General features: G+C 42.7%; 1 protein-coding gene across 7 annotated transcripts in view; it reads left to right on the top strand.

Moving 5' to 3' along the window:
* The window catches only part of OXR1 (oxidation resistance 1), a 187,731-nt gene that overhangs the window by 123,599 nt on the left and 47,380 nt on the right, over positions 1-16,752 (top strand). For 4 of the 7 annotated variants that reach the window (XM_088536329.1, XM_088536327.1, XM_088536326.1 and 1 more), the window contains one exon: positions 15,628-15,710. In XM_088536329.1, the coding sequence (XP_088392455.1) occupies positions 15,628-15,710 (83 nt within the window). Of the gene's footprint in view, positions 1-5,763; positions 5,910-15,627; positions 15,711-16,752 lie in introns of those variants that run through there. The other 3 variants (XM_088536333.1, XM_088536332.1, XM_088536330.1) reach the window with 1 other exon arrangement.

Here is a 16,752-nt window from a genome sequence, read left to right as displayed (position 1 = left end):
AGTGCCAAAAGGAGAAAAAGTCCCACAGGAGCAGCTGTTGCTGTTAGTCTTATTCTGGCTCCTGATAAACTCTGATGATATTTTTGGCCTGTTTTATCTCGGGAATACCAGCGTACTGAAGAGGGCATTAGTTTCAAATTGCAGTTTACTTCTTCCAGGTGTCTCAGAAGAGTCATTTTGTTCAGATCCAAGAAAAGGATCTTCGTATCTTAGATACAAAGAGCTGCTTCTAAAACTCATAACCTATAACTAAAAGCTAAAATTGTTTCTGAATTGGAAGTTGATTCAGTGCCAGCTGGAAGAGGTGGGAGCGGGTGACAAACAGCTGATTATGTCCTCAAGCAGACAGAACCTTTTCATTCAATAAAAAGCTATTCAGCTCTTATAAATGTGGTATTTTTGCCCCACGGCAGACTGTGGCTTTCTAAACTATGTGGATCCTACTATGAATGCGTGGAATACTGCTGCTCATGAAGTGATGAGATTTGGATTACAAAGCAGACATTCTTTCTTAACCATGTGAATCAATGCGTTGATTCAAAATCTCCGTCGCGTTATGACTGCTTAGTCTTCAGAAATGGTGTAATGTAAAATTGAACTTCATCAGCTTTAAGTATTTTACCAGATGGGTTTAAAATGTTACTATGAACCAACTGGGCAATGCAAAAAGGTCTATGGTAAATAGGAATCTGGCTCTACGGCAACCTCCTTACAGAGCTGATGTGCAGGATGATAAACATTGAGTTTAGTGAAAGCATAGTTACTGCAAATAGTCAAACTGCAAAAGGGGGAAAAAGAAGACAATGCTTACAATTCAAATATCTGATGAATAAACAAATTTCCGATCTACTTTCTTAAGTAAAATTTATCATTTGTGTAATTTATGCCTTTGTGAAGCCTGTGATTAGCTAGGAAAGACCAAATTCAGCAGTAGCATTGATGGTGTTTTCCACAGTTTCCAAGCCCATGATGACAGAAGAGCTGATGTCAATTTGAGGGTGACAGGGACACAGACAGACACATCTGTCTGTGCTGAGAGTTAATGTTGTTCAGCGAGTGACCAGCCCAGTGGGCAGCACTGCACGGCAGGAGGGTCTGGATTTGTGCACATGCCCCTCGAGGTGCAAATTAATTCTCATCAAATTCCACGAACGGAGCAGGACGTTCCCTTCGTGATAAATCACTGCCGGCCAAATAAATACCAAGAGCTGCAGGTCATTTCATGTTTATTTGATAAGGTGGTTTATCTATACGGCTGTGGAACTGCAAGTAAACCTAATGTTCTGCCATAAATGGGGAAATGTCCCAGCATGATATTTGTCATTGAAAACATATTTGAAAATCTCCATGTGTATATCCTTGATGTGCTAAGAAATGCCTGTATGCTGTGCTTTTGTAGAACACACAATTCTGACGGCTAAGGATACATATTATCCTTTGGGAAAATAAGAAAAATACAGCCTTAGCTTTAGAATATAGATTTTTGTAATGCAAATTCTGTCACCACTTTTTTTTTTTTTCAAAAATACTTTTAGCATAAATGAGAGTAGGATAGTGACAATGGAATATATATTTTTTTAGGTAAAGGTGCATAACTGAAGGCAACAGCAGATGTTATTTATCTGAATCTTTGAAAATCAGGTCACGTGTATCTGAGTTTGGAGCTACCAAAAGGGTCAAAAATTGGGAAGTGCTTTTGAAATCTGATCAAATTACTTTGCAGGAAGATACTTAAGCCTATTTTAAGAAGCAAAAAAAAAAAAATGCTTCTATTGAGTTGTAAGTGCTTAATATAAGTTCTCATAAATATGCTATGTATGCCAACACAGGATACTTGTGAATTAAGACAACTTTTGGATATTCATGAATATCTTGTATTTTACAATATGTTGTACTTGTGTTTATATTGTATCATCTCCTTTTTTTTTTTATTATGGCATCAAGATTTAAAAAACCTGGATAGAACATAAATAAGGCTTTGTCCCCAGAAGTTCCTATAAAAAGTGAAAAAGGTTTGGAGTGTTCTAAGTATACATGCTCTGACGTGTCAGTTAGATAAAATACCAACCTAACAAACCAAAATATAAAACTACAACCTATATATCAGAATAGATAAAACACAAACAGCAAGATCTGAGAATGCTAATGAAGTAGGCAGGTGTTTGATTCAGTTGTCTAGTGAAAGAGTAACTGCTCTGAAAGAGTGCAGTGGGTTCCTGTCCAGTTTCAAGGATGCAAAACATAGGATATACTTGGAAAATCCTGGCCAGGAACCCAGGGCTGCCCAATTCCCATGTTTGTTTTGTCTCGTCCCTTGAACAAGACATTTTCTGCTGAACAGTGATCACCTTCAATGGAGGAGATGGAGCCCGACTCCATCCCACTCTATCCCAACCTTCTGAAGTCTGCGATTCCAGGTTTACCATTTCTGAGACTGTTGTGGTAGCACAGATCAGATGGTAGCATCCTTCCTTCTGAGTTATGTAGAATAAAATGTGGTATTGTAAATCCTGTAGGGGCAGAAACAGGACACAGTTCTCTGTAAAAAACCTCTTTTAAATATATGCATTTGCTTAGTGTCACCTGCTGGTTTTGTTTTTTTTCAACTTCTCCCAAGTTTATGGGAACACTGAGTAGTCTTTTGGAACTATTTGGACCTTTTGACCAAAAAAAAATAGGTTAATCCAGCCATTTTTACTTCTAGAACTGTGTATTTTCACACACCATCATTCAACATATTGGTCTAGTAGAAGGACACAGCCAGGAATGTGGGAGCTCTGCATTCCTCAGCTCTAGCTGCTCCTACAGGGACTGCACGTGCATTCTGCATTATATTTAATTAATACTCATATGTGATTCAATTACAGCATTGAAAACAGACTGCAGTCTATGCATTTTTCTGTCTTAAAATTTTTGCGTTTTCACTTGAAAAAAAAGTCAACTATTTTTCATTAACAAAAATAGATTTCATTAAAAATTAAGAGAGTGATTAGGCTTCTACACATCTTCTAATTCAGATGCTTATATTAGTCACTCATTGTAGGTTTTGCAACTACTTAAACAGTAGAGTCTTGACCAGGTATGGTATGGCAATTTATAGCACTTAGCAAAGATGTAGAGGAGCTTCATAGCATCAAATGAGAGTGGGTGCCACCAGGAATGACTAAGGAAGTTTAAATGAGACATTTGGTTCAAGCCTTCAAAATTACATGGTTGCAGATGAACGTTAATCCTGATTTCCAAAGTTAAAGACTACTGACATTAAGATTTCCATCTCTGAAAGCACGTGCAGACCTTCTTTCTCAAAAGATCAAATGAAGCTTTTTTCCATTACCTATTGTACTTTTGTCTGCAGCTGCACTGGAAGTTTGGCCAGAGGAGTTTCACGAGACCCACACGCAGCCATGCGACCTGGCTGGGCCCTATGAACCTTGCACAGCCTCTGCGGGCACCTGCCTAGAATTAGTTGCTGCAATTAGCACTTATGTCCACAAATCTGCCACCCCAAAATTATAGGTGACTCACTGTTACATAGTTTTATGCTTTTTCTTCTCCTTTAAAACACTGCTATATGTAATTCTACATTCAAGCCATGGAAATAAATATTTCCTTATTATGTCCTTTTCCACCTGACTAAAATTGATCTTTATTTCCTCCTCCCCACACAATCAGGATCAAGCACCAAGTCCTAAATGCCGACATATTCCAAAGTGGCTGAAAGTGTTTTGGTGGATAATACGGAAGGTGACGGCACCTCCCCTTAGGCCATAGTTTCACTATCGCTTTGACAAAAACAGGCCCGAAGCCGAACAGGCAGCTCTGCGACTTCCTCCCTCTCCTTCCTCTCTTCCAACCCCTTGAACTCGCACTGTGACATCCCTTGTGTTTTCATGATAACCCTACAGCACGATGCTTCTACCCTCAGAGATCAGGCACAAAGCAAAAGCTTAATTCTTTAAATTTCTGGACATTGAAGCAGTATGATCGGGGAATTTATTTTTCCATAAAGCTGTTGAAGAGCAGCCTAAGTGTAAAAAAATATTAGAAATATTGCAGAATATACTTCGTTTGGGTCTTATGCCAAAAGAGGCACACACTGCTTATGTGGTGTTTACATGTAGTGTAGTAGGTATTGCTGTCACCCAAAAAAAATGGGGAGGAATGCTGCAAAACTCTTCAAAGTCTTGGGCTTGGTATAGTGTATTTTAAAAACAGTAAAAGATTAAACACATTCAATTTTCAAATTGGAGATTTTTGGTGATGATCTTGCTACCATAGTGGTGGTACAAATATGTAGGAACAGCATTCTCAACTTTGTAACAGTGTGAACTCCCCAGCTTTTGGATGCTGGTGCTGAAATCAGTAAGATTCCTACTGAAGTAATATAGCACTGACTGTATCCTCAATCTGCAATACAGACTTCAGTTGTATTACTGACACAGTGAGATATTTTATTGGTGTTCAAGGAGTGCCACACACATCTTAAAAATGAGTATTTTTATGAGCATAGAAATTTAACCCTTGTTCTTAAAAGCCAATTTACTTGAGTTTATTCTTGATAAATAAAAATGTTGCTACATGGTGTGTCTTTTGAGTACAGGCAGTGATTTTCAATATTATGGTTACCTATTGGTAATCATTTTATACTTAGGATTTGTGAACAAATTTGTGGACAAAAGAGCTGGAAATAGTTAAAAGGTAGTAAGTAATTATTTACCTTTAATACTCTCTCAGAATGCTGGTTGAATATAAACAGAATAGCGTAAGCTTGTATTACTGCAGTGTAGTGATAACCTGCATAAAGTTGGGCTGGAAAAGAGAAAACAAACCTATTTCAAAGCACAGAGGAAATAATACACGTGCAGAGTACTGTGGCTGCACGTTCATTCCCTCAGCAAACACACAAGTCAGTTTTGCCCAAAATTGTATCAACAAGGCAAAAGGCCAACAATAATTTCTTCATAGCAGAGAGTGGAATCACCGCAGTGAAATGAAGGCTAATGGCAATGCTGAGGGCAAGACCAGTCTGGCGGGCCAAGAGTTCGTGTACTCTGAGCTCCTGATTTACTCCTGCGTCCAGATTATGGGTCTGTGTAGGAGCAGGTTAGGGGTTAATTCCACAGAGAATTCCGTCCTGTGTGAGGATGTGAGAAGGTTTGACTTTAAGTGTGGAGCAGAGAGGGATTTGGGGGCCAGGAAGCTGGCACGGGCACATGGGGCTGCGGCAGCCCTGCGTTTCGGGCACCCCTGCTCGGCACCCGCACAGCTGTTTGGGTCCGGCAAGAGGCATTCCTGGGAACAGGGGCCTCCATCCGTCCTCCTGGAAGATGAGGATATTAACTCGGCCTCCGGGCCACGCAGTAAACAGGCTGGCGCGACCTCGGGCCTGCAGCTTTCGATCCCGCCGTTTGAGGCCGGAGATGCCCCTTTTCCCTCTTGAAATCCTGGGACTTTTATTCCACCAGCGCCTCTGCCTCCCTGGCAGCGACACCCGCGCGGATGGGAGAGCAGGGGCAGCGGGCACAGGCTCCCTGAGGGAAAACCGCCTCCCCGCGCGCGACGAGGAAAAACCCAACCAACCAAATAAATAAATAAAATAAAAGTAACCACCCGCCCCCCGGCTGCGGGCGCGCGGGCGCTTTAAGCGGGGGCGGGGCCCAAAGTTTGCCCAAGTTGCCGAGCGGGCCGCGGCCGCCCCAGCGCAGCAGTTGCGCGGCCCGGCCCGGCCCGGCGCGGCCCGGCCGGGCGAGCGGGGGGCGCCGCCGCCGCCATGGACTACCTGAGCGCCGTCACCGGCAAGGGCGGCCGCCTGCTGCGCGGCACCGCCAGCCGCCTGTGGGGCGCCGTGCCCGCCGGCCTGCGCCAGGTCCGCTTCCAGGACACGCTGAGCCCCGCCGAGCCCGCGCCAGGTACCGGCCGCGCGCGCGGCGGCTCCGCGCTGAGAGGGGGACGCGAAACGCCCCGCGCCGCCCCCGGGACGCGACCTGCGGAAACGGGGCGGGAGCGCCGGGATAAACCGTGGAAAAGGCCGTGGAGACCCGGGGGGGCGAGCGCTGGGTGCCCGCGCTGGGTGCCCGCCCGCCTCCCCTGGCTGCGGGGGAAGCAGCCCAGGCTCCCCAAGAGGGATCTGGGGGAAGGAGGCGTGTGAGGGATAACGCGGTGACACGGTTCAGCGTGCGCGGAAATCCGTCCTTCTGTCTCAAAAACTTGGTACCGAGTGGCGGGCAGCGTGCGTATGTCTGAGGGTAGTCAGTGGAAAAGGTAGTGTTAAATATGTTTAAGAGCTTTCCGTTCACTTTGAAAGACTAAGGATCTTGTTTTGTGCTTTTTTTTTTTTTCAGTAACAGGGAAGGGAATTGCCTGTTCTATCAGGTGTAGCCAGCAGCAGGTCCCTACGTGCTTTAGATGGCAGGTTTTTGTAATTAGAGGCCACATAAGCGACCCCATGTACCTGCAGTGCCACTTGTTGCCGTGCTCTTCTCCCCGGACCCCTCCGTGCCCAGGGGAGGCCCAGACCCGCTCCAGGGAGGGAAGCGCCGTGGCCGGCGCCTCCATGGGCTGCGGAGGGTTTGTTGGCCAAGTCCCTGAGAGCAGGGAAAGGTCAGCAAAGCTGCTCCGGTGTCCCCTGCTCTGCCCTCACGTAGCCACCGGGTGCTCCGTCCTAGGTGCTTCCAGGCCTCGTCCTGGGGCTCGTGTCCTGCTGCCTTTCCCTGAGCGCCTCCGCCTCCTCAACGGTGCTGCGATAACGATGGCAACTCTTGAGTTGGAATCAACCTCTGCTTTAATTGAGATGGTCCCAAGATACAAACCGAATCCTTACTGGCAACTCTGTCTGCTCCAGATGTTCCGTCTCTGCAGGGTTCTGGGTCAAAGCCTTGCTGTTAGTCTGGCTTTCTTCTTAGAACTGCTTCAGGTGGATTCTTTCAGGGTTTGGTTTCCTTGAATGATTCAGTTATGACTCCGAGTTATTTCTTGGAAGTATAAAAAGCTTGTTTAAAGGTGTTTGGGGAAGGATCGGCCTTTTATGAGGAAATGAAGATCCTAATTTCTGCTCTTTATTCTTATCTCTCACATTACTATGGAGGTAAAATATATTTATCTGTTTTACTTATGTAACATTTAGAACATTTTACCTGTGTTCTTGTGGTTTTTTTTTTTTCCTTTTTTTTTTATACACTCTAAGGTATAGGATTACCACTCTAAGGTCTGAGGTTAACTTCAGCAGTGCAACCTGGTACACCTTAATGCTACACCTTAAAATGTTCTTCCGAGTCAGGTATATGCTGAACAGTTTATTGTATTTCCTAGTAGGGAGAGAGTAGCCGTTGGGAAGCTGTGTAGTGCCATGGAAAGCTGTAAACCTGTTAAACCAGTTTGTTGTTTGTGTCAGGAGTCCTGTTAGTGAAATAACTCTACGAAGTTATTTTGTCCTCTAATGAGCTTGGTGGAGGACAAATACAAGAAGAACCAGAAGTTCTAGAAGAAGCATCTGGCTTTGCCACAGGAAGCATCTGGCTTTGCCACAGCTGCTACCAACAACAGTGGTATCTTGTTTTCATTATTTTTGAGGGGATGTGTTTGCAATGTAGGCTTGGGAATGTTGTTCTTAAATATAATCTGCTAGTACCTCTTGGAAAGAATTAATGCATGTATATTTAAGGCCTGGATTTACCATGAAACTTCAGCTAGAACAGAATGTATCTTTCTTCTTTATTGCTGTATGTCTGCGTGTGTGTATATATATTATAGGTGTTCATTTGTTGAAGCTGCAGGTTTTTTTTTTTTTTTTCTTCAAGATACAGCTCAAGACTTTATGGAACGTGCAATAAAGGATCATGTTCACTGAACGATTAACGTGATGCAGACTTTAATTTGAGTCTTATCCATCCTCTTAAATGAGGCAGTAGCGTCTCTCGTAACATGCAGTTTGCTTTCGCTGCTGGGTTAGGAGTGTGGCCATCAGAGTGAGGGACAGAGCTAAGCTTCTCCCTCACTAGTGAGGCTCTGTGTAGGCAGGCTGTTTAGATACCTCAATTCCAGAGGCTGTTGAGAAATTCCAGAGCTCTGGTAGAGGTTGCCTGTTTCTGCCAAACCTGCGTGTTGAGGGACCAGGGGCACGTAAGCTGGAAGGAAAGGCTGAGGGAGCTGGGCTTTATTCTTGCAAAGGGCAACGAGACCCAGGGAACTTTGGACCAGTCTCATAATGACCTACCCCCTCTTACGGGAAAGTAATGAAGACAGTGACCAACTCTTCTCAGGGGTCACAGATGGTAAAAGAAGCAGCAGAGCCACACTCTGGGTCGGAAGGTTCAAATTGGACAGTAGCTTCCTCAGTGGGAGGCCCGTAGTTATTGAAATGGGTTACGGAGGACTAAACTGCTGCAATGGGAGGTTGTAAAGACTTCCAAGGTCTCAAGGAAGCCACAGCAGATTGGATAGCGACAGCAGTCGTGCTTCAAAGTGGAGGTTTGAGGAGATGTACTCCAGAGGTGTCCAACAATCTCGTTGATGATTTTGTAAGATAAACTCCCTGAGTTCTACACCCTAGGAATTATTCATTATGCAGAGATGGTGTTTTAGAGAGCCTGGCCTTGACAGTGTATTGTGCATGCGTAGGAATATAAATTCTGATATTTGCAGTTGGGGTTAGTGATATCTTCCTCTGCATTTATGGCGAGATGTGAGGCTAACATCTCATTCCTAACTCTGTCTGTGCTTTTCCTTCAGCCCCATGATTCTTCTATCCTAATTATTTTCACCTTACTTCTGTCTGTGCTCATTTGGTAGAAGAAAATGGACAAACTGCAGGAAGTCAAGATTGCTTGTGCAGTGTACGTACATGAATTAAAGAAACTTACTTATTCAGAACTTCTTGTTCAGAGCATCATTTTGAATAGTCTGTCAGAAATTGCTCTATCTGCCTTTTATGAAAGGACTGTAGTATTGTTTTTTCTTCTCCAGACTCAACTGGATTGTTTTTTTTAAGTAAGGGGCTGATAGATTTTTTTTTTTTTTCATATTTTTTATTTTGTTTCGGCTCTTGACTTTGTGTAAGTGATAGGCAGTAAGTAAACCTCATGTAATGTCAGTTTGCTTTAATCTCAATGAGGGATATCAAAAGTGCAATAAATGGAAAATATGTAGGGCTAAGTTACTGTAGATTGGTCAAGTACTGCTGAAAAAGTTAGTATCTTTGTCTCAGAATAAAACAGAAATAGCAACGCAGAAGATTCTCATCCCTATTACGTGGTTACTTCTTAAAGTGCAGTTGAACAGGTCAATCATAAAGCATGATAGAGACTTAAGACTGGGAGGACACAATTCTGCAAGTTGCCTTGTACAGCCTGTTCCAAACGAAGTGCATGGAAAATGTACCAGCACCCTTTTCAAAGACGCTAATGCTTCTCTATCACTTCTGAAAATACTTCAGTCGATACAGGCAGAAGGAGAAAATGTGATCGTGGAATGTATCAGGCTGGTGACTCAGTCATCTTATGATCTGCTAATATATGCACAGTCTCTTCTGACTTGGGAACTTATAGCAGGAATTCTTTACTAGTCCCCTCTTGTCACTATAAGATCACATGAAGTGATCTTTTGCTTCACTTTATGCTTTGTGCCGCTGCATTTCGTGCAGCTTCTCCTCTCCAAGTCTTAGGACCACAGAATTCGTTGTGTGCCGTTTGCTCTGCCTCTGTTATCAATGGCACTTCCAATTTGCTGGCACTTATGTGGTGGCTTCTTGCTTTTATCCTGTCATAACAATTATTAGGCCATTGGAAACCCATTAGCATGGCCATCTACCTTAGTAGCTTCCATTTCCATCTCCACTTTAGCTATTTTTTTTGGCATAGTTAACAATTCTTGATCTGGTTGCTACTGTTGGATACTCTTAGATGTTTTGCTGTATCAAATGCTTAATCGAATATTGGGTTATCTTGGTCTCTTGCTAGATTAATTAATAGTCTAGGTGCAATCTGTCCTAGTTATCTTTTGATAATATTACACTTATTGTTTGAATGTTATGTTCTTTTTTCCATTTTTCTGATGAATTCCCAATATTTGTTTAAAAAATAAGCCTAAAATAGTTTTGAGGATTTATATATTATTGAGGCATGTGCACAGGGGCCTAGATCACTTCCTTCCTGTTACAAACATAGATGTGGATGCTGCATTCATATATATATATATATATATTTCCCTCCGGTTTGGATTATCTTGGTAAAGCAAGGGAAGCCCTTGTACTGCACAAATGTGCTATATTGCTAGGACAAGCCAATACATTTTATTCTGTTGAAAGATTTGGGCACCGTTAGGTTCAGCATGCCAAGACAACCTGTAAGATCAGCCCTAAGCTCTAGCGAGAATTTGGTGCTGCTGTTCATCAAACTGCATATGTGGTGTTGCACAGGCTAGAAGTTGCACAACTAAATGGGCCTAAATACCTGAAAGAGAAGAACAGTGATCATGTTCTGAGAATGGGAACTGCCTCTATCCTGGTGGAGAGTTCTCCTGACTTTTATTGCAAACACTTAAGTCATGTATATGTTGGGTCTGCATAAAGCTTCTACAGTAGGTGGGGATTAGAGCTCGTTAGACTCCCTGGGTACAGTAGGGTGGTTCTGATGGTTTGAACTGCAGGTATGTATGTGTGGTGGAGCACTGAAGGAAGCTGGATATTATTAATATATGCTGTGGAATGTATCTGAAAGTTTGGCGAGCTGCTTCTGTTCATCCTGGAAGTGAAATGGGCTGACAGAGGAATGCCAGTGTGATCCATATGCCAGGAGTGTCCTGTGTGGGGCTGGTTCTGCTTCTCTTCTCCAGCTGAAGTGGCCTGCTAATACAAAATACCTTTGAGTTTTCAGCTGACTTTGTTTTGTTTTTCTTGTACTCAGGCAGAAACCTTTACCTAAGGACAACTGACTGGATAGCAGATGAGGGATGTGTGTTACAGGGGCAAGACAAACTGAACTTGAATCAGTGTTTAATCCATAGCGAGAAAAAAGGCTATATCGGAGCGTTTGAAGTGCTAATGTAACAGGGTCTTGAAAAAACTTAGTTTGGGGTTTTGCATTTAAGGAAAGCTGTGGACAGAAGAATCGCTAGGAGAGCGTTGATGAAGGAGGATGGGGGTCTGAGCTCCTGACTTCGAGGAAGGACTGAACTAAAGGCAGTCGTGCAGCTTTGGCAATGGACAGCTGAAGGAACTGTCACTTAGGATGTCCTCTTGGTCTGACCACCAGCCTGTTTGGCTAGAAAACCGTAGCCTGCTAGTAGGGTTGTCTTGTTTCTAGCTGTCAACACTTCAGAAAATATATTGAAAAAAAAATTGTACTAATTAGTAAAAACATTCCACTTTCCTAGAACCAAAGGGGCAATGAGGCAGTAGCTCTGCTGAGATCCAGCCCTTGCTGTAGGAATTCTGGGGAGAAGAGGGGGACACTGAATGTCCCCCAGCTTTATGGGGTATAAAGATTTCCTATTCTTTTGTTCTTTTATAAATAGATTATACAGATCTAATTGCTACTGAGCAGAATGACTCTAATAAAGATCTCGCGTCCGTTTCCTCTGTTTCATCAGTTAAAAGTCATTTCACGTGGTGCTAAACAACAGCTTATTGAAGAATGTTTTAAAGATTTGCTACATGCAAACTGTGTTCTTTTTGTGCGTGTTTTTAGGTGGGGAAAATGTGTGTAGTGGTTCTCTCGTGTGTGTCTGTGTGGGGGGCAGATCTTGGTTTTAAGATCCTGGGGAAAAGTGCATCAAAAATACAACAAGCATTAAATGAGGTTGGCTCCTCTACCTTGCTGTTATGCATGTGAACCAAATGCATAATTTGTCTCCTTCAATTCCATCTTCTCGATTAGGGTAAATCCGGTTATCAATCACAAGAAACTCTGTTAACTTCTCCCATTTGCCTGGCTTGTTTTGAAAGGCTGGTTTATTCATCTAAAAAAATCTTTAGCTTCTATTAGTATTGAAATTAATAAAAGATGAAACATGAAAAAACATTGGCAAGTTTTTTAAAACTTCAATTTGAGCTTTAAGTTAATTATAAATATTGCAGGAAAATAGTGGGGTAAGGGAAGAATTAATGTATTTATTAATCTGGACAGAGCTGGGATATCCTGTGGAGCAGTTGTGTATGTAACCTGCACCATTGCATGGTCGTAATACAAACCTTGATTTCTGTTTACCAGCACCTTTTTCCACAGGTTGATGTGCTAGAACCATCAGCAAACAGAAAACTGAAGATCATAGAATCATAGAATGCTTAGGGTTGGAAGGGACCTCTAGAGATCATCTAGTCCAACCCCCTGCACACGCAGGGTCACCTAGAGCACGTGGCACAGGACTGCGTCCAAGCGGGTTTGAAGATCTCCAGAGAAGGAGACTCCACAACCTCTCTGGGCAGCCTGTTCCAGTGCTCTGGCACCCTCACTGTTAAGAAATTTTTCCTTAAGTTCCTATGGAATTTTTGATGTTTCAGTTTCCGGCCATTTCCTCTAGTCCTATCAGTGGCCACCACTGAAAAGAGACCATCCCCGTCCTCTGCACTCCCTCCCTTGAGGTATTTATATACACTGATTAGATCCCCTCTCAGCCTTCTCTTCTCCAGGCTGAACAGGCCCAGCTCCCTCAGCCTCTCCTCATAGGGCAGATGTTCCAGGCCCCTGATCATCCTTGTAGCCCTGTGCTGGACTCTCTCCAGCAGCTCCACATCCCTCTTGTCCTGTGGAGCCCAGAACTGGACACAATACTCCAGATGCGGCCTCACCAGGGCTGAGTAGAGGGGCAGGATCACCTCCCTCGACCTGCTGGAGACGCTCTTCTTAATGCAGCCCAGGATCCCACTGGCCTTCTTGGCCACGAGGGCACACTGCTGCCTCATGGTCAACTTGTCGTCCACCATGACACCCAGGTCTTTCTCCGCAGAGCTGCTCTCCACAAGCTCGGTCCCCAGCCTGTACTGGTGAAAGATCCCCAAGATCCCCAAGTCAGTTCATATGGCTTCCTGAGAAATGTGTTAGGTTTTTTTTTTTTTTTTTTTTTTTCCTTCTAATTTGGCCTAGCAGTAACAGATATTTTATTGTTCAGTCAAAACTCAATGGCACGGAGCCTTACAAAAGCAATTGGTAAAACCCATCTATAAATGTTAGTATTCAACCTCAGTAGTTTTCAGTTGAATGATGCTAGCTGTTATTATGTATTTTAATACTGTTTACTACTTCAACATCAGAGTAGCTTTATTTAAAGCTATAAGGATCATGTTCCCAAACCCTTTTCATACTTTGTGAGTTAGGATAAGATCTCTAGACCCTGTTTCCAGGCATGTTGACAACCATGTTTAACATTTCTCATGCCCCAGTGATCTAACCTTGCCTCTGCGTGCGCGGATCCGACTTGCAGACTCAGTACTGGTCTGGTGTCATTTTGAACACTCCTGTTTGTCCTTCTGGTTCTAGGCTTTAATTTCAGACAGGTCAGATGTTTTGTCAGTTGTGTAACTTCTTGGCTTCAGTGTTTCGAAGTGTTATAGAGGCTCAAATTAAAAGCTATTTCTTTCCCGGTGTATTGAATGAGCATAGGATGCAAAACTGCTGTATTTAGACTTTCAGAACTTATAGAAAGCATTTAAAATTAACCTTAATTTTCTATTATCATTAATAGCTTTTTAAAACTTGTTATAATACTTACTATCTATGGGTTAAACTTTATCTTGCAGTGTGGGAACTCTTTCCAAAGGATACAACACGAGTACTTCCCTGGGATGTCCTTTATATAAGGAAATATATGTCTTGTTATTGTTCTCCTTCCTTAAATAAAAAATTAAGGAAGTCACTTTTGTGTTGTCTTCTGTAGCTTGTCCAGTGTAGTAAATACAAAATATTCTTTGCTAAGGTGGAAAGTTTTGGTGTAATTCCTCCTCCCTCCCCCCAAGCCTTGTGCAACTTCCTATTTAACTTGTGTTTCTTCAACATCTTGTTAGTTTCAGCTACCCATGAGGAAATTTTAAGAGTTGATGGGTGGAGATAGGTAAAATTCCTACAAGTATTCCTCTAGTTTCTCTTCTAGTGTTGCAGTCAGGCGTATTTCTGGTTTCAATTACTAAGTTTCTGTAAATGCTTATTAAGTTTCCTTAGTGTCTTAAATGAGGCTTAAATAGAAGTAAAGCTTTTTGGTGTGTTAAAACAATGTAAGACAGGCTTCCTATCTTCAAACGAAGTTGAAGGTATTTTACTGAGTGTATTTACTTCTGGTAATGGCAATCCGAGTGCTTGGATAAAAGGGGATGTGTTAGGGGTCACTTAAGCAGGCTGGACGTGCGCGGGTCCTCTGATGGGATGTACCTGGGCATGCGGAGGAGGGGGCGGGTGGCTCTGTCTTGGGAAGGACAGGGAGAACCAGATGGGAGCCTGAGGACTGACATGTCCCTCCAGCCTCCGGAAAGGGCAAGGAGGAGCGCGCAGGGAATGACAGGGTATTTGGCCTCACCTTGATCCTTGGAAAGCCCATGGAGCCACCCATCCTGCTCCTGTCTCCAGGCGTAGGAAGGACAACGTGACCCGTGGCAGTCAGCATGGATTCCCAACAGGGAAGTCATGTTTCACCAGCCTCTCTGATGAGGACAGGCTGAAAGAGCTGGGTCCCTTCTGTGTGGTGAAGGGAGGACCCGAGAGGAGGGGGAGTCTTATAAAGGTGTGCAAGTATCTGTAAGTCTAGCTAATTGTCCTGACCATGAAGTCCTACAGACCCATTCCCACAAGATATCTCTGGCTCCTTAATTTAAGCGTCAAGAGCAGAAGCCTTGTGGCAGAGACCTGGCTCTTAGAGAAGTGTGCATGTGTATGTACATGCATGTGTTTATGGATATACACACATACATATACTTTTCTGAAGGTGTAAAGCTAAATGCCATCAGTTGAATCCTGTAGTTCACTTGCACTGTCTTCATAAATATCAAACCAATTAGTATCAAAAAGTAGAATGTGCTTCAGGTCTATATTATTGTTGGATTTAAAAAAGAGGTTATCAAAATAACCTGGTAAAAATAATAGTTTTAAAGAACTTTAAGAGTGTCTTTGTACAAGACACACAGGGTGGTTGTGCTTTGCACATTCCCCATGTGTTTCTTACAGATAGGATAATATTGAAGTTGTGTATGAATGCACTTTGCCTAATCTAAAGCTTTAAATATTCTGCCCTTATCAGACTTGGCTCAAAAAACTGTGGCATTAATTAGATCTAACTCGCAGGAGCTCTAGATCATTTCCCTCTAGACTGAAGATGCCTGGGTACGATATAAACCTATTTAAACGCAGCAGTTCTAAAAGCGCTACCTGCCCGAGGGAGTCGACCACTTATTTATTTTTCCTCTGCTAATGATATTCCGGATGCTCAAAGTGCTTTTGTTGTTAGTTGTTTTCCCCGTTGTCAGTGGCTTGTACTGGCTGAATTGCTAAAGCAGTGCAGAGGAATGGAGTCCCTGTTCCAGCAGCGTGGTCGGGAGCAAGCTGTGCGGCTGCTGGAGGAGATGTCTGCCCACGGGGCTGCGCTCGGCAGCCTGTGACAGCAGCGACGGGAACATGGATTTAACGGGCGCGTTGCCTCCCTCTCTTTCAGACGCTGGCCAGAAGAAGACCCAGGACAAGAAAGATGGGCGGCGAATGTCTTTCCAAAAGCCCAAAGGGACTCTTGAATATCCTGTAAGTTGCTGCTTGGTTATTAAATGTCATTGCATAGCAAGTACAGACTCGAAAAGTTTCATTGCAAAATATAAACAAGAGTCTGCATTACTTCTAATCCTATCATTCTAGGTATGTTATAGTTTATTTTAAGAGGAGTTAAATCAAAAATTAGATAACTAATACTATTTGAGTAAGACTGATGCTTTCTTCCTCCTACCCCTTCCCATTCAAGTTGTTTTTTTCTTCAGGAAAGTGATAAATCAGATGAGTGATTCATCTGAAGATAACTAGTCACAAAAAACAATATTTGTTATAAAAACAAGTGCAGTTTCCCCTTTCAGCATTGTTAAACTGTTGACGTCAGTAGAAATAATAGAATAAGGGTTTTGTTTGGGGGTGGGAGGCAGGCTATATCTCAGTAACTGACCTTCCACTGTTCTTCTGATAATTTTCATGATTTCTGTGTTATTCAGTGCAGATCTGTTTTTCCAGTAATATCTGAAAATGGAGCCTTTCTATTCCTGTTCTGTTCTTGAAATGACCCTCAAACTGTGCTGCAGTCAGCTTTTCACGTTTGCGGTTACTAAGGGAAACTGAAGTGAGAAGTATCTGTTTTGTGTTATATCCTGGAAATATAATTAAGCTCAGAAATAATTGTTATAGAGTCGACATTAAAATAGGGAAGTCTATTTTTGAATGCTTTTGAAGCTGGACATGATAAAATAAAAGCAAGAACTTCTTTACAGAAGTGTTTATTTTACCTCTTGGTGTCCTCTTAATGAAAGGGGAGATGCAGGGAAGATTTAACTGTTAATGTTATGTTAAACCAAACCACGATAAGGCTAACCCTACAAAGTCTGTAATTATAACCTGGGGAGAGGCAGAGGGCATGCATTTATTGGACTGAGATGAACTTTAGCATGGCTCATGTTGTTAATTAAATGTAATTCTACCGTATATTAAATATTTTCTTGAAGCTGAAATTAAAAACAAGCAAAAAAAAACTACTACTAGATTTTAGCAGCTGAAGATGGTAAGAAGTTTCTGTTTCTACTACATT

This window comes from Tinamus guttatus, unplaced genomic scaffold, assembly GCF_059628265.1.
Source record: "Tinamus guttatus ecotype Peru unplaced genomic scaffold, ASM5962826v1 Tinamus_guttatus_pri_ptg000659l, whole genome shotgun sequence".
Taxonomy (NCBI): Eukaryota; Metazoa; Chordata; class Aves; order Tinamiformes; family Tinamidae; genus Tinamus; species Tinamus guttatus.
The sequence above is the reverse complement of the archived record's forward strand: the minus strand, read 5'-3'. Positions and strand labels throughout refer to the sequence as shown.